Source organism: Alexandromys fortis, unplaced genomic scaffold (genome assembly GCF_014885135.2).
Source record: "Alexandromys fortis isolate MF-2015 unplaced genomic scaffold, M_Fortis_MF-2015_v1.1 scaffold_2_1_26212458, whole genome shotgun sequence".
Classification (NCBI taxonomy): domain Eukaryota; kingdom Metazoa; phylum Chordata; class Mammalia; order Rodentia; family Cricetidae; genus Alexandromys; species Alexandromys fortis.
Window position 1 is genome coordinate 14,953,908 of NW_026067930.1, and position 26,218 is coordinate 14,980,125.

General features: G+C 43.2%; 2 protein-coding genes across 4 annotated transcripts in view; one reads left to right on the forward strand and one right to left on the reverse strand.

Moving 5' to 3' along the window:
• The window catches only part of Nsmce2 (NSE2 (MMS21) homolog, SMC5-SMC6 complex SUMO ligase), a 202,633-nt gene extending 180,231 nt beyond the window's left edge, over positions 1-22,402 (reverse strand). Inside the window, exons 1-2 of one of the 2 annotated variants that reach the window (XM_050145358.1) lie at positions 22,277-22,400; positions 18,900-19,070 (exon numbers count right to left, since the gene is read on the reverse strand). In XM_050145358.1, coding sequence (XP_050001315.1) covers positions 18,900-19,056 — 157 coding nt within the window. In that variant the 5' untranslated portion in view covers positions 19,057-19,070; positions 22,277-22,400. Of the gene's footprint in view, positions 1-18,899; positions 19,071-22,276 lie in introns of both variants that reach the window. The other variant, XM_050145359.1, reaches the window with a different exon arrangement.
• A 6-nt stretch (positions 22,403-22,408) lies between these two features.
• The window catches only part of Washc5 (WASH complex subunit 5), a 40,718-nt gene continuing 36,908 nt past the window's right edge, over positions 22,409-26,218 (forward strand). The window contains exons 1-4 of one of the 2 annotated variants that reach the window (XM_050145355.1): positions 22,409-22,566; positions 24,458-24,767; positions 25,194-25,339; positions 26,055-26,139. In XM_050145355.1, the coding sequence (XP_050001312.1) occupies positions 24,582-24,767; positions 25,194-25,339; positions 26,055-26,139 (417 nt within the window). In that variant the 5' untranslated portion in view covers positions 22,409-22,566; positions 24,458-24,581. The remainder of the gene's footprint in view (positions 22,567-24,457; positions 24,768-25,193; positions 25,340-26,054; positions 26,140-26,218) is intronic. The other variant, XM_050145356.1, reaches the window with a different exon arrangement.

Below are 26,218 nucleotides of genomic sequence, written 5' to 3' on the forward strand. Positions count from 1 at the left end.
GTATATCAGTGGCTCCTGCAGAGACTAGAAGGCAACAGCTAATGGATGCAGGGTCTGTTTCCTTTCTTTGCCCTCCCTCTCGCTTCCTCTCTTCCCATTACTACACAACCCAGGCTGGACCTTAAACTCACAATACTCCTGCCTCAGCCTCTTGTGCAGGAGTGCCCAGTGTATATCACCACACCTGACCAGGGGTAAGACTGTGGCAATGGTTCTGTGTATCCATGAATATTCTAAAACACACTAAATTATACACTTTAGGTGGGTAGATAATACAGTGAGTGGGTAAATTACAAATTTTTTAAAAAATTAAAAGGCTGATGGAGTTTCAGAGCATTTAATGAAGGACTAAAAGAAAAGTAGATTAGAATATGTACAATCCAATCAAACAAATTTTAGGTAATAAACACTATGCCCACAAAATAAATTTCTTAAAAAATAACCTATATCCCATAACTACACATTTATTATTAACTAATATTGTTTATACAAAGGCGATTAAGATCGAGAACAAGCTGACACACACAAAATATGTGTATGTGTTTATGATACATACATTCAATTTAGCACAACAGGAGCTAATGGGATATGAAACCACTCTGTGACTCTGTGACTCAGGCAAGTCACTTCCCCCCTGGTTTTAGCTATCTCGTCTGTCAAATGTCTACTTCATTTTCCGAAGGCTGTTGAGAGAAAACTTCTGGAATAAGGTCTACAAGCAGTAGAAGACACCTTATTAGCTTTATGTTACTAGGAGAAGGGCTTGCCAAGTAAAGAGGGATGAACAAAGACAGTGAAACAAACTTCAGAAACTACAGGAATTTTGTAAAATACATCATTAAAATACATGAGCTTCAGTAGAGATGTACCTGACTCTAGATTAATGTCACAAGTAAGATTTGTCGATAATACGGCATGGAAGCTTCTAAGGCTCACGTCTAATTTAAAAATTAGTTTCTACTAGAAATTAATAGCCCAGTAACTCATACACATAACACATGCAAGAATCATTTCCAATGGGGGTTTGAGAGATCAAACTCAGGAAGTCAGGCTTCATGGCAAGTGCCATTTGAGCCATTTTGTTGGCCCACAAGTGACATTCTCTCCACAACTTCTTTGAAGACACTATTTTATATTTTCAGTTTAGAAAATTTTCATCATTACAGATATGAGAAGAAACTACCACAGAATAATTTTTATCTAGAACAGGAATCAAGGAAGGTGCAGCTCACTGCCGACAAATATCATTTGTTTTAGATACTCCTCAGCTGAGGTTACTCCAAGATGCTTTGGAACACAATGCCAAAATGTGCAAAACAGGACATAACTAAGTGTCAGACATAGACAAACTTCTATGTCTGTCCGGTGGTGTGAATATACACAAGAAAACATCTCAGCGAAAAGAAGTGTGTTCCATCATCCCGATGAATGAACGCACAGCACACCCAGAGGAACCCCCAAGCAGAGATGGCACTTAACCTCAGCTGTGACTGAGGAGAGGCGCCCACCAGCACTCGACAGGACCAGGAAGCAATGGAAGTTTACAGAGCGCACGGAGTGGCACTTAAAGCAGGTCTCTATGACTGGAGTGTGTACGGAGGGATGTCACCAGTGACACCACATTCTGGTGAGCTATCAGTAGTTTATCATGGGTGGACAAGTTAATAGCTAAGCTGTTCAGGAGAGGAAATGCCAACTGCTGTGGGAATAGAGAATTGATGAAACGTGGACAGTCTACGGAGACAATTATTGATAATCAAGATGCACAAATACAGAGCCAGAGAGAAGGCTGCCCAGTGGTTAAGAGCACACACTGCTCTTGCAGAGAACCTACGTTTGGTTCCCAGCGCTCAGCATGGTGCAGTTTACAATCACCTCACAGCGCTCCAGGGGATCCCGTGCTCTTTTCTGGACTTGGCACATGAACTCGCACGTGCACATACCCACACACACACACACACACACACACACACACACACACACACACACACGATCTTTTCCGTAAGTCACCTACTCCACAGAATATACTAGCAGGTTGTTCTGTAATAAACGAAGAGGTGAAGGACTTCCTGACTCTTGTTTTGTTCAGACACACTGACAATCTACTAATTAAAAGTATGTCACTTACTACCATGTAGCGCTCCTAATCTTTGCAAGCATACACATTTGCCAAAGCTGCTAACAACACCATTAACCGTGAAGGCATGGGCTAAAAATTAACTGGTGATCAGTCAACAAAAAAAGTTAACAATTATCTAATAATTGAAACCAAAAAGGTTCAAATAAACATTTGGATCAGTTTTATGTGATACTCTACAATTCTGTAGTGTACAATATCATGTAGTAGTTTGCCCATGCACTGTATTAGAATCCAGAGTCCCCAGGTGCAGAGTCACTGCTAAGAGCTGATGGGCCATGCCCTGCCCCTATAACCAGCTCCCCTGACACAGCCCTCACAGAGTCAAACCTGCCTCTCCCTTTTGCTAATCAAAATCTAAAGCAACCTGACTGTGGTCACATATTAACTAGGCCTCCTTCCACACAGTATGAGACTTCCCCCTCCCTCTTAAACCTTAGTGAATAGACACCTTCCTTTGTCTGGCCGAACTAAAGCCTCTAGCATCAGCCTGGACCACAGGGCACGCTATGGTTCTAATAAATCCCCGGTTCTAAAGACAAGTGAACTCAATATTTCTTTTTCTTAAACACACCCTTTCTCTTCTCACTGCAAAATCCTAACACACAGTCGAGAAGAAAACGGAAATCTTTGTCTTCAAGTAAAAGTGACCGTAGCAGCCGTTGCCAGTTTACAGTGGCAGTAAATCAGAATTTAAATACTCTCCCAGCTCTTCTCTCTCAGGACCACATACAGAGAAAGCACTGCCAGTGCAGAACTTCTCACTGGGTGGAACTTCCCTAGCTAGCGCCCCTTTCTTCTCGATTAGTCAGCTTATTCTGGACCAGACACTAAATAGCTGCAAAGAACAAAGCCAAACCAGAGATGCCTGTATATACCTGTAATCTAGGCCTTCTGGAGGATAAGGCGGGAGGATTGTGAGTTTGAGGGCAGCCTGGGCTACACTGTAAGACCCTGTCAGTAAATGTCACTAAGCAGGGAATGAGTGTGTTATAAAAGGTAACTTTCAACTCTTCTAATAATCCTAAGAATCACAATGAGAAACTGTCAGTTTTAAATCAACCTTTACCATCAGGGCTCACTAAAGGGCAAGAACAGATCCAAAGGTAAAAGAAGCTGCCTTTCAACTTTGGTCTCTGATTCCACAGGCCTTAAAAAAAATATCATGCAAGAATATGCCTCTTGCAACTGTGGTCACATGCAAAAATGAAGCAAGACGCGCATCTGTTTGGAGCTGGCCTCAAATGCCTCCAGTTCTTCTCCAAACCAGGTTCATAACTCCCACCCACAGAGAGAAAGCCAGGGCCTGAGGCAGCACCCAGGGTCAAGCAAATTAGCATTCCCAAGGTCAATTGCTGACAGGCTTATTGTTTACAGCAACTAGAATATGCTGGCTGCTGAAGTTAAGAGGCTTAACCTTCCAGCTTGCCCAACACCATATGAAACTGATTTACCACATCAGCTACGAAATATGAAGTACTGTAGCTGTGGATTCAAATGAACACACATTTCATACAGAAGCAAATGTAACAGGATCCCCGAAATGCTGCACTTTTCATTTTAAGCTGGGCTAAACAATGTGGGGAAAAACCTAAAATAGTAGCCATGCCAACAGCAAAAGTGGCAAGAACAGGAGAAAATGAGACAGTGTCTCATTCTTCCAAATGTTTGATTTGAATACCCACCAGAACTGCTAAGAAGTTGCAGGTCTAGCTGATCTGGCCATCCCTTATTATTTCCTACCTTTCTCTGTCACAGAGAAGTGAGATAGCCGATGTGATTTGTCATCTCATGTGTTAGCTATGTGTCACGTGTGGCTAATAAGCATAAAGAAAAAGACGAGTGTGGACTCTGGTGGACTATAGGATTTTGATTTCAGTGCCCTCTCTATGTCAAAATATCTCCTTAGGAACTTTCATATTTATTACATATAAAAATACTTTATTTCAATTTATTTTTAAATTTTTATTTATTTATGCTTATGGGTGTTTTGACTGCATGTAAGTCTAGGCACCATGTACATTTCTAATAACAATAGTGCCTAGAAGCAGGTGTATGACTACCTGGGTCCTGGGCATTGAACCTAGATCCTCTGGAAAAGCAGCCAATCCTCTTAACCGCTAAGCCTCCTCTCCGGCCCCTAAATAGTATTTTAGATACAGTAGGTAAAAGAAAGCATTATAAATCTCTCCATTTTCCCTAATTTTTGAAAATGAGGACAGTAGAAAATTTCAAATTTCACATGTGGTGAACACTACAGATGTATCAGACTGCACTTCTACACAAAAGTAATGCGGTACAGAAATGCACAGCACGAATACATAACTTCATTTGTAGCCACGGAAACGGGAAAAGAATAAGCTGGCTAATAACCTCTAGAAGAATCAAGCCAGTTTCAGAATCATAAAAGCTCCTTTCCATTGACCACAGACATTAAAACTTGATTTCATTAAAAGAGGACTATAGTGTTTCAAAAAATGCTTCTAGCGTCTGTTCTGCTTCTGCCTCTCCTGTCTTCTCTGTTTAGCAATAAGCCCGCCTCAGCCCTTGCCAACGACCAGAGTCACACTGTAGTGCTGGCCTGGCTTTTTAATCCGATTGAGCGGTTCCTATTTAGTTTTTCTGTGTTAGTCCTTTTCATACCCAGTTGGGTCACTGAAATCTAACCAATGCTTCAGCTCCAAAGGCCAAGAAAAAAAAACAAAACAAAAAAATCTGAGAAGAAAACAGAACCAATAGAAAACGTATCTATTGTCAAGGGTCTAGAAAACCCAAAGAGTATTTAGGTACAATATATAACATAAAAAAAAAAAGCAAAGAAAACAGAAAGTGGCTCATCCACTATTTCAAAGTCAGACAAGTACAGGACAAGGCAGCCATCCTCTCGACAGGTACCACGTGGAAAACTGATGGCGGTTCTTAGGCTGTTTCAGCGGGTGCAGAAGGAACACCTGGAGGTGTGGGTCAGCTGGGAAGGAGGGAGTGACACTGTGAGGAAAGAGGAGGGGAGGAAAGGCAAAGAGAGCAGAAACTTGTCTGCAAGAGCTCCTTAAAATGGAACTACTCAACTTTTTGACTAGGGAAGACATAGGCAGTGTGTTTCACACCTTTTAACCTTCTACCACTCTTCCAAATGCAACTGGAAAAAGGACAAAATTATACATCTTCATATGAACAGATATTTTAAGGTGATTCTAAAAGTTTACAATCAAAATCCAGTAGTTTAGAAGCATAAATTCCACTTGTCTTATGAGTTACAGGATATATATTTGTTTTTATACATTTTGGTTATGATCCTAACCTTTCACAGCTGAGCCATCTCTCCAGTCCTGTTTTTATATATTTTAAAAGAATTGTTTCTTTATTTTTAAAGATGTCTTTATTTACTTTATTTTATGTGTGTGACATAAAATACTTCTTGCATCTATGTATATGCAAAACCTCTATGCCCAGTGCTCTTGGGGCGAGCAGGCAGCACAGGGTCCCTAGAACTGGCATATGTTTGTAGGGCAGCCAGTACTCTGAGCTGAGCCAGCTCTCCCGCTCCTATATTTCTGTTTTACAACAAGTCCTGCAGCAATCCCCAGTAAATAAAATGAACGGCATGAATAACTGAAAAGGAGTCCACGGAATGAGAACAATGTTCATTCTAGGTGAGCTGATCTTGAAAGACTATAATGGGAATATTCCTAGTTTCCTAGGTTTGAAAGAACCAGAACATCTTTACTTTTTATGTATATAGAGTAGATCAGGCTTCAGAACACTAAATTCTGATAACCTGATGAATCTTTTACACAACCTAAACTCTGATCAAGAAACCTAGGACCAGTCAGCCAATGAGAACCCTCTAGGAAGTGTTCTGATGCCATCTAGTGGCGGGTCTCTTCCTGCATGGGACCTGGCTCATGTTCTCTCTCAAAGTGGCATTAGCAGTACCTGGAATCTTGGGAATGCAAATCACTGTGCTATTCAGAATTATGGAAACTATGCAGGTAGGGACCAGCGACCTGTTCTATGGAGATTTCTCAGTGGTTCCAATTCACCCTCAAATTTGAGAGCGCTGGTATAGACAGTTCTGAAGTTCAAAGTCTTTAAAATCATTTTAAATAAATTAACAAAAAAAACTCATTCTAGACAGAAAGTCATTTTTCATTCTGGATAAATTCATGTTCTTACTAAGGAACAGTGATGTGGGATTCTCCTCTGTATCATGTGAATATGTTTATTACCATTGGTTAATAAAGAAGCTGCTTTGGCCTATGGCAGGGCAGAACAGAGCTAAGCAGGAAAAATAACTGAATGCAGGGATAAAGAGGGCGAAGTCAGGGAAATGCCATGTAGTAAGAGGCCAGAACCTTACTGGTAGGCCTCAGCCTCATGGCTGATAATAGATTAATAGAAATGGGTTAATTTAAGAAGAGCTAGCTAGCAATATGCCTAAGCCATTGACCAAACAATGCTGAATTAATATGGTTTCTGTGTGATTGTTCAGGTCTGGGTGGCCAGAAATGAATGCACAGTCTCCATTTACAGAACGGTCTTAAAAGCCACCCACAAACCTGGTGTCATGGTGGCACACATCTTTAATCCCAGCAGAGACTGGCAGATCTCTTGAGTTCCAGCCTGGTTTACATACTGAGTTCCAGGACAGCCAAGGCTACACAGAGAAACCTGGTCTCAAACATACACTCTCAAGCATACACTCTCAAACACAGAGAAGAGGGGGTGGACAGAGACGCCATCTACTACCGCATATTTAAATATTTCAACACCTGATATGCATTATGTGGGTTCCAAACTCCCAAGATGTCCAATGAGCATCGGAGGGCTTTGTCGCCAGACAACCCGTTTCAAGGGGATCTCAGCACTAAAACCTACAAAATACCATTCAAGCAACTATATGAAACAAAGACAAAGCATTAACTGCTCTCAGTAGGAAAGGGTATGCCACAGCACTGTGGCCAAAGACAGGAGAGAGGAACCAAGGAGGACAAGTGGGTGGTTTTAAATTATGGGTCACCTACCCTAATAACAGACACCATGGCAAGCCCACTGCAATACATGCAGATCTGAGGAAGTCTTGGAAGTCTTGCTGACTGTCTTTTCTAGTCAGCTCTTAGAGGAGAAGCACTGACGTACACTGTGGGACTAGTTTTACTGAACCTTGCTGTTTTCCAACTTGGTATTTAAGGAAGCCGGCTCCGCCTCTATGTGCTTTTGGAGGGGAGGGCTTTGAACTTTAAAAGTATCTATTTATTCATCAAGAGTCCTATGCCTAAAACTTTAAAACGAATCAGAGATGGACCCCTTATGCAGCCACTGCTACACGTCAGTACCATCCCTTGCTCTGGAGTTCCAATCAAGAGTAGCGTTTGTGGAGGGAGTAACTGTGAAGTGCTAGGCTTAGGGTCCATGCCTCAAACCCAAAGGATCATCATAAGACTTGCTTTACTGCTCTGTTCTATCTTGTCCTGTCAATGTAGAGACTTAGACACGTAGGGAACAACTAGTTAAATCTAACACTGTAAGGACTACACAGGCTGATGGTTCTTTATTTTTTTTTCTTTTTTCATTTTTAAGACAAGTTTCTCTATGTGGCCCTGGCTGTCCTCGAACTCACTCTGTAGACCAGGCTGGTCTCAAACTCACAGAGATTCACCTGCATCTGCCTCCCCAGTGCTGGCATTAAAAGTGTGCACCAGCCCCATACTGATATTTCTCACAGCTTTTCTCTTTTCCTTTTCAAACCTTCTCTTGTCAATCTTTAACAACTTCCCCATCGTCAGTGCCCTTACACCTAAGGCTTTGTGCTGTAGAGAATATGGGCCTTCACCATACCTCAGCTTTGCTAGTTCAAACACTTTGGTCATTCATCAGACATATGCCTGTCAAAAAATCGAAATTTCAACTCAGGTTTCCTCATTTTTAATATAAAATAATACAGACTCCATATACCACATTTAAAACTACAAAATACACCCAACTATGCTGGGCATATCACTAATAGGCAGTTGCTACAGTTTGAATAATCAATGTCTCCCGAAGGCCTGCTGTATTATAGAGCTGGTGCATTGGGAGGTATGGCACCTTCAAGAGAAAGGGGTTTGAGGGAAGTGCTTAGGTCACTAGTGGCATGGTCTTGAATGGGAACTAAGATCCTGAGTCCTTCTTGCTCCTTTCTTGCTTGCTGGCAGGGATAATGAGTGCCTTCTATAATATGCTGCCTTACTAGAGATCCCAAGGGATCATGGACTAGAAACTCCAAACCAAGGAGACAAAGATATCCTTTCTAAGTTAGTTATCCCAGGTGTTCTGTAATGGAGACACAAAGCTGCCTGACACAGATGTCGAGGGTTACCACCATCCACCAACAGCTACTAGGAGGAAGAGAAAAAAAGGAGTCTAAGCTAGAGATAATAATTGTGTTCAAATTCCCTATGTGTGTTCTGGCTTAAGTTATTTCAGCTCAGTGAGCCTATTTTCCTGACAGACCGAGGATGCAGTATGTACCTCACTCACTGACGTTCACTACCTGCACCTTCATTCGGATGGGCCTGTCTTATCTATGGCGACTCCCTTCGCTCCTCTTCCCGCAACAGCTTGGAAACTGGCTGCACCAAGAGGCTTATCCCAGGTCAAGATTAAGAAAGACACACATGGCAATGCAGCTAAACTCACACATGTCTAAAGCTACATCAAGGTGCAGGGAAACTTCACCAACAAAGGAAGCAGGCAATTCTAACACTACTCCAGAACAGTGGGGTTTGGGGCCTTTGATCAAAGTTGGTTAAAAAGTAGCTGCAAAGTCACGCAGCAGGGCTGATAGCTGCTCAACAATCAGCTCTCGGCTTGCCGGGGAGCAGCGGATTAGCAGCGCTTGCCCGTATCCACAGGTGAAGTCGATACTCCAAGCATGGCCGTTAGACCCAGCACTCAAGTGCCTTAAATGCCTGACTGACTGATTCACCCAATAAGCATTTACAGGGAACTTAAAATATACAAGTCCCAGGGTCAGGCTTAGAGACCGGAAGATGCATGCCTGTACATGAATCCTACAGTCAAAGACTCAACAATCCAGGCCAGCTACAGAATCGGGACACAAACAAATGCACAGGAAACCCTGTGAATACTAGAAAGAGCTCTAGCTGACAGGCAGAACAACTAAAGCTCCAGTCATTGTTTACCTCAAGAAGCCTTAACACTGTCCGTGCTTCCTAATTTCCAAATCTGCAAAATCTCAAGTGGATAGCACTTTCCCAAAGTTCACTAACATGTGTAAACATGCATGTGGGCATGCACATATGCTATACCTCATCCTAGGCAGTATTGACACAATCTTTATTGTGGAGGGGCTATCCATGCATGTCTATGTTATAATCCTGGTTTAACTTTTCCAATCACTTTAAAAAGATTTGTTCATAAACACTTAGAATTTCTTCCTTTCCTAGGCAGTAAGCTGTATTGGGGAAAGTTTTACAACGAGAACATTAAGATGTTTGTAATGTATTTTCCTATTGGCTGCCTTAGTCAGAAATGGCAACCAGTAGCCAGCAGAGGGCAGTAGCATGCATAATCCAAATTATAAGGACCTAATTTTTTAAAGTGTCTATGGCAACTCCTAGAGTACAAAATGGCCCACTGCTCTGTGTGTGTGTGTGTGTGTGTGTGTGTGTGTGTGTGTGTGTAAATTCAGTACATACATGAATAGGAAATGTGTGATTCACACAAATATTCATTGACATGGATATACATATAAATGAAAGTTAGGCAATTAGGAGAAATTTTATAGTAATCATCCTATCCTTTTAGGTTTTAAACAGATCATTCCATACACTATGTGTTAACTACTTACCAGGTTGTCCTAATCAGTGCTCTATTGCTGGGAAGAGACACCATGACCTTGGCAATGCTCACACTTTCTGAGGTTTAGTCCTTTAGCCCCTTGGAGACAGCAAGGCAGCACACAGGCTGAGAGTTCTACAGGCTGAAGGCAACAGGAGAGAGCCCACCCCCAGTGACATATTTCCTCCAACCAGGCCACACCTCCTAATCCTTTCAAACAACACCACTCCCTGGTGACCAAGCATTCAAACCACGGCAGAGGACGTACCAGCAATAGAAGGGGGAGGACCTGACAATAACGATGGAGCTTACACAGGACAGACAAAGACAGTAACATGAACAAACAAACCCAACAGTACAGTGAATAAACAGGAAGTATAAACAGCAGGTATAAAAACAACAACCAGAGCAGAAAAGACAGTCAGACATTCTGAGAAGAGTGAGGTAAGGGTTCGTTAATAATCTTAAATTCTGAGGGTTTAACTACACCAGGCAAAGTAATTAAGAGTACAGAAGCTTATGTGTTTGTGGCAAGGGATGTAGCTCAGTTAGTGAAAGACTTGCATGCATGTAGCTCTGGGCTTTATGACAGCAACACATAAAACTGGGCATGGTGGCAAATGCCCATTATCTCTACGTCTAGAGACAGAGGGCAGGAAGATCAAAAGTTCAAGGTACTCCTCAGGCATTTAAGGCCTGAATTTAAGGCAGCCTGGAACTGACCTGGAAAGTTCCTCTCAACTTTTATAGTGCTGAAGAGCTGCTAGGGGAGAAAAGTTATCAACAGGCCTACCCAAGAGCAGGCCCTACAAGAGAGGCAGGGCTACTGCGACTGTAACCAACTGTTTTCTGACTGGATCTGAGGCCTGGTCCACAGGAGGGAATGGAGGCCTGGTCCTGGAAACCTTGTCAAAACCCTGCGACCAGAGGATATAAACCTTAGAGGGGAACTTACTACTACAGCTTTGCTAGCCAGGCATCTTGTCAACTTGCTCTCTAAATATTTATGATTCTATCTGTACATCAGTACTGCTCTTAACATTGGCCAGAGAAGCAAGCAGGCAGCAGCCAAGGCAGAGAACCTCAACTAAGGCAAAGGCTGAGCACGGGTGAGTGAAGTACGCGCCCTGAGTGAGGCGTGACTCCCTGCAAGGTCAGGCAGCACACGAAGACTGGGTGACAAGAACACAGAGCTAAAGTACAGGGAGGACTGCTGCCTTTAGGAAAGGACAAGGTCACGCCCATGAATTCACCAGGAATTCGCACAGGAAACGTGCACAAGATCAAGCCAGTGAAGACAAGATAGGGACCCACGAGCTCCATCCCTAGATGAAGGGCTATTGGCAACTGATGGCTACCAGGAGAAGGGGTCATTCTTCTTCAGGGATGTGACCACTGGTAGGTTGCCCATGCTCCTGCAAACAGCACTAGTTGGACTTTGGGTTTTTGGGTTCAAGCCTTATATGCCTGAAGATTACCTTGAACTTCTGGCTTTGGGGGGGGGGGGTACCTTCTTTAACAGAGAGGAAAAGTATTGTGGTGGGGGCTAAAGGCAAGAGAACTAAGGGTGGATGTGATCAAGACATGTTGTACATATGTATGAAATTGTCAAAGAATAAAATATTAAAAGTTTTTTTCAATTTTACACAACAAAAAAATTACAAATTTTTGAAACCTTGACTGGCCAGGACCTGACATTATACAAGTCTGGATATTATTCACTGTAGAACATCTATACAAAGGGCTACAGCTGGGTTATTCATTGAAAAGTAAATCTGACAGCTGTCACTTAGCCAAGTAAAGATTTAGTATCCTACCATCACAACAAGCTTGGACAAAGACCGCCTATGTCAGTATAAGGACATCAAAATGTTCCAGCTGCTTCACACGAGGGCCATTTTTCTTAAATATTTACCTTCATGTGTGTGCGTGTCTGTCCAAGAGGCACTGAAACTGGAGTTTCAGACAGATGTGAGCTGCCATGTGAGTGCTGGGAACCAGGTTCTCTGCGAGAAGGGTAAGTGCTCTTGGCTACTGAGCTCTCGCTCTCTCTCTCTCTCTCTCTCTCTCTCTCTCTCTCTCTCTCTCTCTCTCTCTCTCTGTTCTCAGTTCTATCTTTAAGACAGAAAAAGCTAAAGCCAAGAAAGCGCAGTCTCTGGCATGAGAACTGAAGGCATCCGTGGTACCAGTTGTTGGAGTTGTAGGTCAGTAGATGGAGTACTTGCCTAGCATGGACAAAACCTTAGGTTACATCTCCAGCAGCAGGTAGACCACGCATGGTGGCGCATGCCTTCAATAAGGAGATGGAGGCAAGAAGAACAGAAATTCAAGGCCATCATGGACTACACGTGACCCTGTCTCAAAAATTAAAACCAATAACAGCTGTTTTTATACTGCAGTCAGTTTGGTCGGTTCACAAACAACAGAAATGAGTCCAGACACAGGAATACAAGTGAGGCTTCTTTATTAGGACACCCAGCTCAAGCAAGATGCAGAAACAGCTCTGAGCAAGAACAAGTCAAGCCAGCATCTCCCCAAACAAAGGAAAAGGGTACTCAATATAAGAAAACCTCTGCCCAACAGTTCCCATCAGGATACTACGTGCAAATTAAGAGATTGGAAATTTGTAAGGAGTCTAGTTCCAACTGTCGGGGCCAACTCTTCCACTCAAAAGATGATTCAAACTGTGGAATGTCAGGTCCTTTGTGTTCAGGGTCTGGGCTGGGGAGAGTGCTCACTGGTCAGCTCCATTTGTGGAGTAAGGCAAACCCCTGGAAGGCGAACTCAGACTTAGGTGAGATGAGCAGTTACATTTTTTTTTCCTAGAGGAAAATCTCATGCAGTGTATTTTTATAATATTTTTCTATTCTTATTTTTATTTTTTCTTTTAGACAGGGTCTTACTGGATGGCCTGGAACTCTCTATACAGAATAGGTTGGCCTCAAACTCAGAAATCTACACTTGTCTATCTTTTGTGTGTTGGGATTAAAGGTGTGTGCAACCACAAAGCATTTATGACAAAGGATAACGGTTCAGGGAAGAAACTGAGGTAATTTTCCTATGCTCAAATCTGTACTGTACTAACTTCTAATTCTGTGGCCCTGGGAAAAGTATTTAACTTCTCTAAGTCTGAGCTCTGTCATTCAAAAAAGTGAAGATAACTTCATTTTACATCATAGGATTGGTGGTAGGATCATGTGAGGATCCAAATAAAAACACACAGCCAGCACAATGGAAGTCTGCAATAAACTCACTTATTACTTTTATCTTTATGGTCATTATCATCAATACCATACTTGGAGACAGATCAAAAAACATACTATCAGACTATAGTAACTATGGTCTTTCTGCCACAGCTCTAGAATCCTAGGGAAACAGACAAAAAAAAAAAAAAATAACACCAAAGTGTCCATCCAACCTGGTTATTTCATTCAATAATGTATATTCCATTTCTATCCATGTTCTCATAGATGACGAGATTCTAGCCTTCCACAAGGATGACCCCAGTTAAGACTCCTAGCAATAGCGAAGGGGGGTGCCTAAACTGGCCTTCTCCTATAATTAGATCGGTGAATATTCCAACAGTCATCACAGAGACTTCTAGTAATTGATGAAATCAGATGCAGAGATCCACAACCAAGCACCAGGCCAAGCTCCAGGAATCCAATCAAAGAGAGGGAGAAGGGAATATATGAGCAAGGGAGGTCAAGATCATGATGGAAGCATCTACAGAGACAGCTAACCAAGTGCACAGAAACTCATGACCTCTAGAATAACAGCTGGGGAGCCTCCAAGGGACAGAACTAGGCCCTCTGCATGTAGGAGACAGTTGTGTAGGTTGTTCTATCTGAGGGGCCTTGACAGTAGGACCAGGATTTATCCATGGTACATGAGCTAGCTTGTCAGAGCCCATTCCCTATGGTGAGATGCCATGCTCAGCCTTAATGCAGGGGGAAGGGGCTTGGTCCCGTCTCAACTTAATGGGCCAGGCTTTGTTGACTCCCCATGGGAGCCCTTACCCTTTGGGAAGAGTGGATAGGAGGTAGGCTGGGGGAGGGGGAAGTAGGAGAGGCGGGAGGAGGGGTGAGAGGGAGAATTATGGTTGATATGTAAAATGAAACTTAAAAAAATAAATAAATAAATCATAAAAGAAAGATTCTATCCTTTCTAATGTCTGGATAGAATTGCATAATAAATAATATGCAACTATAAATAACATATTATATATAATACATGTATTTCAATATATAACAATGTATATATTTTATATGTACATATAATGCAATATATAACAGGTAATACTAGGCTATGTCAACCAGACAAGTTAAAAGTAACCATCACAATGTCTAAGAACGTATGCCTAAACTGGTTTGAATACTGTACAGTGTAAGTATCAAAATGTCACATGGTACCCCCAAAATATCCACTTTTATTTGCCAATTTTTAAAAAGTACCAAGAAAAATGTCTTACACTAAAGATTATTGTTTTCTATAAAATTTTGGAAGGGTCTGTAATTTTATTTTTATATAACTTAGGCCATGAGGAACTAATTTAATGTACAATAGACTATGATTAGAGTTTGGGGCTTTTATAAATGCTTGGAAATCCCTGTAAAAAAGGGAAAGCTATACTAACAATTTGGAAATATAACAAAAACTTCTTGAATTTTAAGTAACATTTTAATTGACAACATATGCCTTCTATTTAATTATATTAAGCCAAAATGTTCAATGGTCTAAAAAAAAACCTCCCGTAATGAACGAGTGCTTGCGCGGATGGGTTGCCCTCGGCCTCATCTCTGAAAGACTTTCTCTCGCCATCCACCTCTTGTTTGTCAGCATTCAAATTCAGTTTCCTAAAACAGCTTACCAGACTGGACTAGAGCCCACAGGTAGATAGATCAAGACCGTACTTTTAAAAACTATAAGACATGGCTGTTTGTTGTTGTTGTTTATCATGGAGTATTTTCGGCTGCACAAAAGCCTTGTGGGGAAATACTGTGGGTGCCCTGAAATGAACCACAGTGGTGGCACCTAAGGACACCAGTGTGGAAAGTCACTGCGTCGCTCTCCATCCTCTCTCACAGTACAGAAATGTCGCCTTGATGACCAGCACAGCTTACTGTATTTACTGCATCTCCATCGTTAGGGACATCTCTTCAAACAGTGTGATGCAGAGGTAAACGTGCAGAGGTAAACACTGCTACTCCACACCCTGACGGCTGAACAGGGACGGGCCTTGGGTGTGTTACAGGCTGTGTTTCCACTGTGCTTTTGACGCAGAGAATGACATTACAGACCAACTGGGATCACTGAAACCTGAGCATCTACCAGAAATGAAGAACATGAGTCTGAATCTAAAGGACAACACCTAACAGGTTTTGGTGCTAATAAGAATTTTAAACAAAAATTCCAATTTTGAAGAATCTGTGATTACACACAGTACTGGTACTGCAGGCTGCCCCTCACGGCATCTGCACACACACAGTACTGGTACTCCAGGCTGCTCCTCATTGCATCTGTACATGGCCAGACTCTTCGGCTCCTGGTTTTCTTCTCCATATAACTTAGTCAAAATTCATCTTGTGAGCTTTTTTTTTTTAATTAAAAACCAAGTATTTGCTGCAAATTTAACCCAAATAATCAGGATAAATAAATCTAGCTCTTTTTATGTGTTTGAGTGTGTAATCTGCATCCATATACACGTGCACCACATGCATGGCTGGTGCCCATGAAGGTCAGATGAGTGGGTCAGACCTCTTAGAACTTGAGTTATGGCTAGTTTTGAGCTACCAAGTGGGTTCTGGGGATCAAATCTGGGTCCCACGTAAGAATAAATGTTCTTATCCACTAAGCCTGCTCTCTAGTCCCTAAAAAAAATTAATAAATATTTACTGACTATAGCTCTAAAGTAAGGACTGGCAAGCTTTAAGCTAAATGGTCATCACCACCAAGAACAGGATCCAAATCAGATGGAGCAAGGTCAAGACACTGAAGGCCATCACTAAAGAGATCATAAGTGACTGATGCTGCCAGACATGAAGGAGTGACTGAAATAGACATGGGCATCTTTTCAAGAATTTACAAAAGCTGGCCAAAATAATGCTGTAACTACTTTCAGACAACAGGACACACCCAGACCAGAATTAGGGAGGAAGGATCCACACTGAGCATAGCAGCCTAAAGGATGAGAAGACTCTGGAGCACAGGGAGGCGGAGGCAGCAGGAGCTTGCAAGACAGAGTGCTAGGAGCAAGCTATGAATCAGTCCAGGCATTCCCTGGAGTCTGGGGCTGAATCCTGAGACACTGAGGACAACTGCTGGGAGCTAAGAAGCAAAAGATTCGCAGAGGACTCGGAGACACTTGAATTCTACCCACCCAGAGCCAAGTGAAGCTGCTGCACCTCCAGAGAACAATGAAAGGCAACATGATGCAAGCCCTACTAAAGGCTACTGTATTAGTCAGGATTCTCTAAAGGAACAGGATTTATAACTAGAAAGATAGATAGATAGATAGACAGACAGACAGACAGACAGACAGAAGCTATATACATAGAGAGAGGAATTTTATTGGAACAGCTTGCAGGCTGTGATCCAGCTAGTCAACAGTAGCAGTCTACCAACATAAGGCCCAAGAAATGAGTAGTTGTTCATGAGGCTGGATGTCTCAGTTGATCTTTAGTATACATGGAAATCCCAAAAGAGTGGATTCTGAGACCAGTGAAGAAATGGATTTGCCAGTGAGAGTAAAAACAAGCAGGCAAAGAACAAAAGCTTCCTTCTTCCATGTCCTTTATACAGGCTGACAGCAGAGCGTGGGCCCAAATGAAAACTGGATTTTCCCTCAACAAATGATCTGAATTAAAGCTGGATATTCCTATCTCAAAAGATCCAGAGTAAAAGTGGGTCTTCTACTTCAAATGATTCAATTAGGAAAAAAAAAAATCCCTTACAGGTGTACCATGCCACTTGGGTTTTAGTTAATTCCAGATGTAGTCAAGTTGACAACTAAGAATAGCCATCACAACTACCCTACACCCAACCAAATTACAAAGCTTATCTAAAAATAGAGCCACCTAATCCACAAATTATTTGGTTTCCCAGCAAAACAAATTTCAACTCTCTTTAAAAGTGTATTTGCCTAGAGCCGGGCGGTAGTGGCACACGACTTTAATCCCAGCACTCGGGAGGCAGAGGCAGGCAGATCTCTGTGAGTTCGAGGCCAGCCTGGTCTACAAGAGCTAGTTCCAAGACAGGCTCCAAAACTACGGAGAAACCCTGTCTCGAAAAATCAAAAAAAAAAAAAAATTGTCTGTTTTCTATTGTTGTAATAAACACCACAAACAAGAGCAAATTAAAGAAGGAAAGGATCCGTTTCCGCTCAAAGGCTGCAGTCCGTCTATCGAGGGAAGTCAAAGCAGAAGTGTGAAGCAGAAGCCATGCAGGAACACTGCTCCCGGCCTGCTCTGCCACTCTTCCCGTCCAGTCCAGGCCCACCTGCCTGAGGAGGGCACAGCCCACAGTGGGCTGAGCCCTTCCACATCAATTAGCAATGAATAAATGCTTCATAGACACGGCCGGTCTGATCAGGACAATTCTTCAGATGAGGCTACCTCTTCCAAGGTGTCTCCAAGTTTGTTTCAGGTTGACAGCTAAGGAAGCCAACTACGACAGAAGACAACAAAACTTGAACTGGCAACATAATATACATGAGGAAATCAGACTAGAAGGACACTGAGAAAGGACAGCAATGACAGGCAATGATGTTAAAACAGATACCAAAACCATGCTTCACAGACTCCAGGGTGGAGAAGGGGCCGGCAAGATGTACAACTCAAGCCTGATAATATAGATTATATGTTATATTGGCATATTATATAATATATATTTATGTGCCTATTATATATAATAATCTTTAAAAATGAATAGGAAAACATAAAAATAAAACTTAAAAAATGAATAAGAAAACAAGAACATGACAAAAAGAGAAATGGAAAAGTGGACACAAAAGGTTCCATTTAATCCTGTTGTGTGGTTGAAACAGCATAGTTACCAGAAATTTTAAATTCACTATATAGAATTGACAGCAGACCACAGTAAATACGACAAATGAATTTAAAAACACAGCACAGAAACTAGTCAAAGTCAGAGGAAAAAACACACAAAAAACCAAGCCCTATGTGATTTATATCAAGCAATCTCATCTGCATGTAATTGAATTGTAAAAGGAAAGGAGACTGGAGAGCGGGAAATACATGAAGAAATAGCAACAGAAACTCTTCCAACTTGACACTTAGATCCTTAAAACTCAATCAGGATAGACAAAGAGAAAAACATGTCAAAGCCCATCATCACAAACTGTTCAAACATAGAACCATTTAAGGAAAAAGAAAAAAAATATTATGCCACTCCCCTGGCTCTCAATACATGAAAAAGTAATAATAACTCTAGCCCCCAAAAGGAATGAGCATTGTTCAAAATCTTCTCCTTAAAAATCACCAAGCAGAATTCTTCCTGTGAGGCCTTCCTCTGCTGGAGTCCCTGGCATCTGCGGAGCCTATGTGCAGCATGACCAAGCGTGAACTATGTAAAGGAAACCAACGGGAAGTGACGGTGAGCCAGCGCATTCGCGTACCTGCTGGTTCACGTACATCATGAACTTTAGATCGCGTGTGCTCCGTCGTTCAGAAACTTCTAGGGCACCTCTGAGTGGAGGCCAACTGCACTGCATGGTACACCAGGTTACAGAACAGGATGAGAAAATGTGTCCAGAAGGATTAAACGCCTATCTCAAGAACATGCAAAGGGCATCCCCAGAGTAATGCAACCACACCGTTACCTCAGAGTAGATACACACACACACACACACACACACACACACACACACACACACACAGAGTGAGTTTTACATATCACTTACTCTGAGTCTCCACAAGGTCCAGGGCAACACTAGAAACTGTGTCCATTGCAGAGCTGATGCAGGCTTGGAAGTTTTTTAAGGAGGAGAGAGCGGACTCCACACCACTGAAGGATATGTAACGAGTGGAACCTGAATTTGTACTGGAACGCCCTGGCATCTTGAAATTGTTACCTAAAATTTCAAACACAACGGGAAGAGTTCTAAGTCAGGAAAAAAAAAAAAAACCCTATGGGAAAAGAGCACAGCCGTAACACTCAATGACGACTGCACTCAATATCCATGTGCCCAGAGGACACCAAGGCCATCAAACACACACACGCAATATAATGTGGGGACGAGAACTATCTTCAGTTTTTAAGAAGGAGAACACCCCCTTTCTTGATGCTTCAAAGAATTCTACAAAACCCAGTTCTTACTAGCCTAACACATATAGACGATAAAGACTGTCCATGACATATTTCCTTTTACAAGAAAGAAAATAAAGCTTAATAAGATTTTTTAAACCTATAGCTTTTAACTTACCATATATATATATGCATTTTGAACTCTTAAAAAAAATCTGGTTTTGATAGTTCCTTAAGTTCCAATAGATTTGCACCTGCAATTATCTCAGATTCAGTAAAAGCAGGATTTCTACATAGACATCTTACCTCACAGCGGTTTATCTATTATAGTTGTAGTTACTACCCTCATATTAAATACTCCCTTATCGAGCCGGGCGGTGGTGGCACACGCCTTTAATCCCAGCACTTGGGAGGCAGAGGCAGGCAGATCTCTGTGAGTTCGAGACCAACCTGGTCTACAAGAGCTAGTTCTAGTTCCGGGACAGGCACCAAAGCTACAGAGAAACCCTGTCTCAAAAAAAAAAAAAAAATACACAGCACAGACAGCTGCAAAAAGCATACAACTCTCTAGGCATCTACTTGAGTTCTTCTTGTACAGAAAATGGGCCCTATTTCTGCTTTGGTTCCTCACAGGGTCTCACTATATAGCCCAACTGGCCTCAAACTCAGAGCAATACTCTTGCCACTCAAATGCTGAGATGGTAGTCATGCCCGGCCCACAGCCCTGGCTTAGAAATACCCATGACACCTGACGCTACAAACTCCTGATGTTTGCTCGCCCACTTGCACCAAAGACTCAGATAGCTACTTCCCTCCACCCTCCCAGCCTCAGTTTCTGCATTTTGTTTTCTTCTCGTGTTGAGTGACCTGACTGTGCCCAGGCGGACCACCTCCTCTTTACATTAGACCTTCTCCTTCCTTCTCTCGGCAATCCTCCCCCACACCATTCTCCACAGCAAACCAAAGATATCTTCTCTCTTTAATCTTAAAAACATCCTCCCACCTCCCCCTCTGAGAATGTCCCCTGCTTCTATGCTCATGCTGGCGGCCAAGCTCTCCTACAGGCATGTCCCCAAATCCTTTCTCCCTGTCCTTGCTGGCTGGCACGTCTGCCAGGCTTCCCACACCTCCCGCTTCACTGGACCAGCTCTCGGGCCAACCCTGGAGCCCTTATCCGTTCCTCGGGGATCAGCATTTCCTCTTACGTGCCTTCAGCCTCTCATCGCTTCCCGTATCTTTCCTGTGAGCTGTCTAGAGTTCCATTCACAACTGCGAATCCCCTCCACACCCCCAGCATGTGCATATTCTTTACTTCTCCCCTCCCCCAGTCTCACCTATCTGCTAAGGTCTGGATGTCTGGGTCCTCAGCCCCAATTTCTATGTTGAAATCCTGCTGTCCAAAGTGGTGGTATAAGAACATAAGGCCTTCGGGGAGGTGACTAGATCCACCCTCCAGAACGAAATTAGTCCCCTTAAAAAAAAAGGAGCTCCAGAGAGCTCTCTCGCATTCCTCCCACCCTCCCGACCACTGAAGGAAACAGCAAGGCCATGCCATTTACAAAACAGAAAACAGGTCTTCACCACCAGACACTCAATCTGATGGTAAATCGGCCTTGGAATTCTCAGCCTCTAAAATTGAAAGACAAAAGTTTTAAACTGCTGGGACATCGTCTCTGATATAGACATCTGAACATTCTAACACTGGTCCTCAGGCCTTGTCTTGTTAGGACCTGGGAGCTCACCCGCAGGGAATATTCAACACCATGTGGAGACATTTTTAGTTTGGGGGACGTGGACTAGTATCCACGGAGCAGAGGCCAGGGATACTGATACAATCCTATCATGTGCATCTGTCTCTCGCTACAAAGAGTCATCTGAAAACAAACCATCATCATCACCTTGGTTAAGACACACTGGCATAGGGGCTCAGAGGTTAAGAGCACTGGCTGCTCTTCCAGAGGTTCTGAGTTCAAGTCCCTGCACCCACATGGTAGCTCACAACCACCTATGAGATCCGGTGTCCTATTCTAGCATGCAGGCAGACAGAACACTGTGTATATATAATAAATAAGTAAATCTTTTTTAAAAAGTAAGTAAAAAAAAAAAAACACTGATTTACTTCAACCTCTTCTCGGAACCTCTTTCCAATAACATTGATCTTTTTGTTCCCAGGACCCATAGCCTCCAAGGCAATCTACAACAGAGTAATGCGCTTCCTGGGGTCTCACCAAGTTAATCAGGCTCAGGACACCACTTTGCCTCCCTTATATTCCTGGAAGAGCTGCTGTCAATTAAGCCAGTTATTCGCGTAAACAGGGCAACACTGCTCTGCATGTTTCTGTGCAGCACCGTAGTAGGCACAGAGCAACAAACACGAAGCTCGGCCCCTAACCTCCCTTAACCCCAAGGTGGCAACTTCAACAGAGTTGTGTCTCCTTTTCCGGCACGCCAGCATAGACATACACACCCTTCAAGCCTTCCCTTGCCCGTGGCTCCTTCCCGCGTCCACGCCATCACAGTTCCCACCAGACATTTCTCCTACAAAGCCAGCTATTTGCTTACGTCTGCCAGTGCCTTAGGCAGGGGCCTCCTTAACCTGGAACATGCATTAGCTGCGAAACGACCCACGAAAACGAAGTGGTCAGGAAGGATTTGTTGAGTCCACCAAAGTAACAACAAAAACTACGGCCATTTCCAGGTCTGCCCATGCCCAACAAGGTGAGCCCCCGACTTCGTTCACATCAAGGCAGAGTAACTTACCTCTACCTGCAGAAACGAAATAGCACCTGTGGTCTTGAGTACATCTTTTAAAGTCAGTTCAAACCAGATTTCTTTCTTTTTCTTTTCTTTTTTTTTTAATCACACAGAGGTGAAGGATGAGAGGCTGCAGTTGAGGGGGGGGGAGGATAACCTGCCTCCGTCTCGCTGCTGCGGGTGAAAAGGGCCGGGCCCACAGCCCAAGTCCCCGGGGCTCAGAAGGAGGCGACAACGCCCGCCAACCCTCCCCCATCGCGGTGCCTCTTCGCTTCTTACCTGGCAGCTCAGTTGCATCTACCTGATCGTCGCAAGGCCAGACTCCAAAACCTTTCCTCAGCCCACTACTCCAGTGGCTGAAACGCCCCGCGCGCGCTCTGCGTCATCAGTCTGCGCCCGCGAGTGATCACATGATGCCTGGCCCGGGCCTATCCCCCGCAAGTCATGTGATGGGTTGGGGAAAGCCAGGGCAGAAACCAGGGTCCCGCTCCACCCTTTAGGGCTTCTCTGGGGCTGGAGAGAGCGACCCGGGTGCTCAGTCTGCGCGGCGAGCGTCGGACGGCTGAAAGGTGAGTCAGAGGCGCGCCTGCAGTTTCGAGGTCCTTTCCCCCCAGCTCCCGTAGGCCGCGTCGGGTGCTGTCCCCGGAGCCACCGGGGCGGAGAAACCTAGGTCCCGCAGGGTTGGGGCTGCATCCTTGCTATCGCCTACGCCTTAATGGAAATCTCTCTTGCACGCATCTTTGAAGCATTAGGGGTGATGCTCAGCTACGTAGCCCGTAGCTGAGTGTGGAAGTTTATCGAGGCGGTGCCCTGGTGATGGGGTTGATCTTTCATTTACTCTCGAGAAAACCGTGTAGTCACTAACATGAAGGCTTCTACACGAGCGAAAGGGCTGAATAAAAGTTCTGTCACTCACTTTAAGTTTGGGCAAGTCTCTTCTCACACCCCCTGATGCCCCTCACTCACCTAAGGTATGATGCTAAAGTTCTTTGTGGGAGGGGGGCGGCTTCTAATGGGTCATGATTCGTCTATGTTAGGAAAATAAACAGTTGGTCTCCTGATTTCTGTATAGATGTGGAGTAGTGAAGGAGTTTTATTGCTCCCATCCACAACCAGAGACGTTCTCCTTAGGTGTTCTTAAGGAGTCATGAATCAGGCTGCAGTGATCAAGCTTATTCCAGAACTTTTTCTGGAAGAGCATCCATTCTGAATTTGAGATCGTTGCTTTCTTCTTTATGGAACTGAGGCTTTATGAAAAGATAAAAATAGATCCATCTTTTGTCCTCTGGATAGGGACAACAATGCTGTTCTTAAAAACAAGTTCCTTTGATAAGAAATTCTTTTTTTCTTTTATCTTTTTTTCTTTTTTACTGATATTTATTGAGCTCTACATTTTTCTCTGCTCCCTCTCCCCTCCTCCTTCAATCCTCCCTCAAGGTCCCCATGCTCCCAATTTACTCAGGAGATCTTGTCGTCTTTTTCTACTTTCTACTTCCCATGTAGATTAGATCTATGTAAGTTTCTCTTAGTGTCCTCATTGTTGTCTAAGCTCTCCAGGATTGTGGTTTGTAGGCTGGTTTTCTTTGCTTTATGTTTAAAAACCACCTATGAGTGAGTACATGTGGTAATTGTCTTGCTGTGTCTGTTACCTCACTCAAAATAATGTTTTCTAGCTCCATCCATTTTCCTGCAAAATTCAAGCTGTCATTTTTTTCTGCTGTGTAGTATTCCATTGTGTAAATGTACCACATTTTTCTTATCCATTCTTCAATCGAGGGGCATTTAGGTTGTTTACAAGTTCTGGCTATGACAAACCATGCTGCTATGAACATAGTTGAGCACATATCCTTGTGGCATGATTAAGCATCCTTTGGATATATACCCAAAAGTGGTGTTGCTGTGTCTTGGATAAATGTCTCGAAATGATATACCCAGATGTGTCTCTGACTTGTAATGTTTGCAGTTGTGAAAATATCAACTTGCAGGATGTGTTGTGCAGTTAGGTTATACTAGGTTGCACAAGCCCAGTAGCCCTGACGCCGGCTCAGAAATGAGCTGTACCCTCCGTCTTTTTCCATGAGAAGTGAGCAAAGGCTGGAAGAGAGGCCAGTGGTGTGGTCCTTGTGGTGCTAACCTTTATTCTCAACTTAACCGGCTTTGAAATCACCTGTGAATCTGCCTTTAGGGGTGTCTTCAGAGGGGTTCAACTGAGAAGGAAAGCCTTTCCCTGAGTTTGATGTCATTCCAGAGGTTGGAATCCTAATCTGAGTAAAAGGGAAGAAAGAAGGAAGTGACCTAACACCACCAATAGTCATCTCTTCCCGAATATTGGGGAATAAACACCTTCTCATCATACCAGAGCTCATTGACATAGTTTTCCTGGGTTGTATATGTATTTCAAAGGCATATACACACATTTCTTTTAAAAAAAAAAAGTTAACTTTTCTTTTTTCAATACAGGTTCTTTTAATGGATCAGCCATTTGGTCTACAGTCCTGGCTTCCCCTCATGATCCACAGACTCCAGCTCTGAGGCCATTTATTATTCCCACCATCGTGGTGTGGAGTAGCGGGTCACCGTCACGATGTTGGATTTCCTGGCTGAGAATAACCTCTGTGGCCAGGCAATCCTGAGGATCGTTTCCTGCGGCAATGCCATCATTGCTGAGGTGCTGCGGCTATCTGAGTTCATTCCAGCTGTGTTCCGGCTGAAAGACCGGGCTGACCAGCAGAGATATGGAGACATCATATTTGACTTCAGCTATTTTAAGGTGCTTTTCCCTGTGGCCTTGGTATTCCTGTCAAAAACAAAAAAAGCAGCTGTTCTCTGGGAGCCGCGGGGCCTGAATAGGAAAGTAATTATGGAGCATTGAAAAGACAGCTTTTCAACCAAAGTTAACACCAACTCCTAACTTGAAAATAAGGAAAGGAAGGGTACTGTGTGGTGGAAAGTCCTACCACAACATTTACAGAGAGCAACCTATAACATAGTGCAGTGCCTGAAATACATTTAAAAGCATGCTCATCTTGACTGAGATTCACCCAGAGGCTTTTTCATTCTAGGATTGCATGGCCGTCTTCCCCTTTTGTCGCTCTGCTACATAAGAACCTTAGAGCGTAATGTTACGGCACCCTGGAGCAGTTTCCAGCCAATAGGCCTTTAATGACTTCTAACACAAGTGTGTTTTCCTTCTTAGGGTCCAGAGTTCTGGGAAAGCAAACTGGAAGCCAAACCTGAGCTACAGGATTTGGACGAAGAGTTTCGGGAAAACAACATAGAAATCGTGACCAGGTTCTACTTAGCCTTTCAAAGTGTGCATAAATACATCGTAGACTTAAACAGGTATTGATTGATGAATTTCATGACAGCTTATTCTGGTGGACTAGCAGAGAAGGAGGGACCCAGCAGAACATGTGTGCCATTCTCAGAGCTAACTCGTCCCTGCCATGCCTTGCGGTAGTTCATTCTATCTCCCCTCCTGTAACAGGTCCTAGTAAACCCTTTTGCAGTCTTCAATTTGTGATCCTATGCTAACACTTTAGATGTAACATTAATTTGCGAACTAGCATTTGTTGTTTTGTTTTGTTTTAATTTGAGACAGGCTTTCACTGTGTTTCCCAGACTGGTGTTGAGTTTACAATCTGTCTGCCTCTGCCCCTGGAGTGAGTGGGCAAGCCTGTTCCATCAGGCTCGGCTCATATTAGTAGTTCTTAAGAGCTTACCAATCACACACATACACACACACACACACACACACACACGTTTACCAATTCCTTGTCACGTTCCTATGCCATTACTCCTGAGCTGCTGCTGTTTTGTAATTCAGGAACAGGGACTATTCCTTCAATTTTGAAGAGCCATAAGTGTTAACCTGTAGCCCCAAATCACCATGAGTTACATCTCTAGGACACTAAGGTTCATAAGCATAGCAAAGACTACAGAGGAACTAAGACCAGAATGCCTGGTGTCCTGCCTTATCTTTGAAAAGTCTTTCCTTCCTCAAAGCTGTTACATCTTCTGTTTCCATTAATATCTCATCCTTGTATTTTGCTTCTAGATACCTCGATGATCTCAATGAAGGAGTTTATATTCAACAAACCTTAGAAACTGTGCTTCTCAATGAGGATGGAAAACAGCTTCTAGTAAGTATTAGTGATTGGAAAGTAACATATTCAGGAATAAGAAACAGCTCCATGTGGTAGCACGTGACTTTAATCCTGC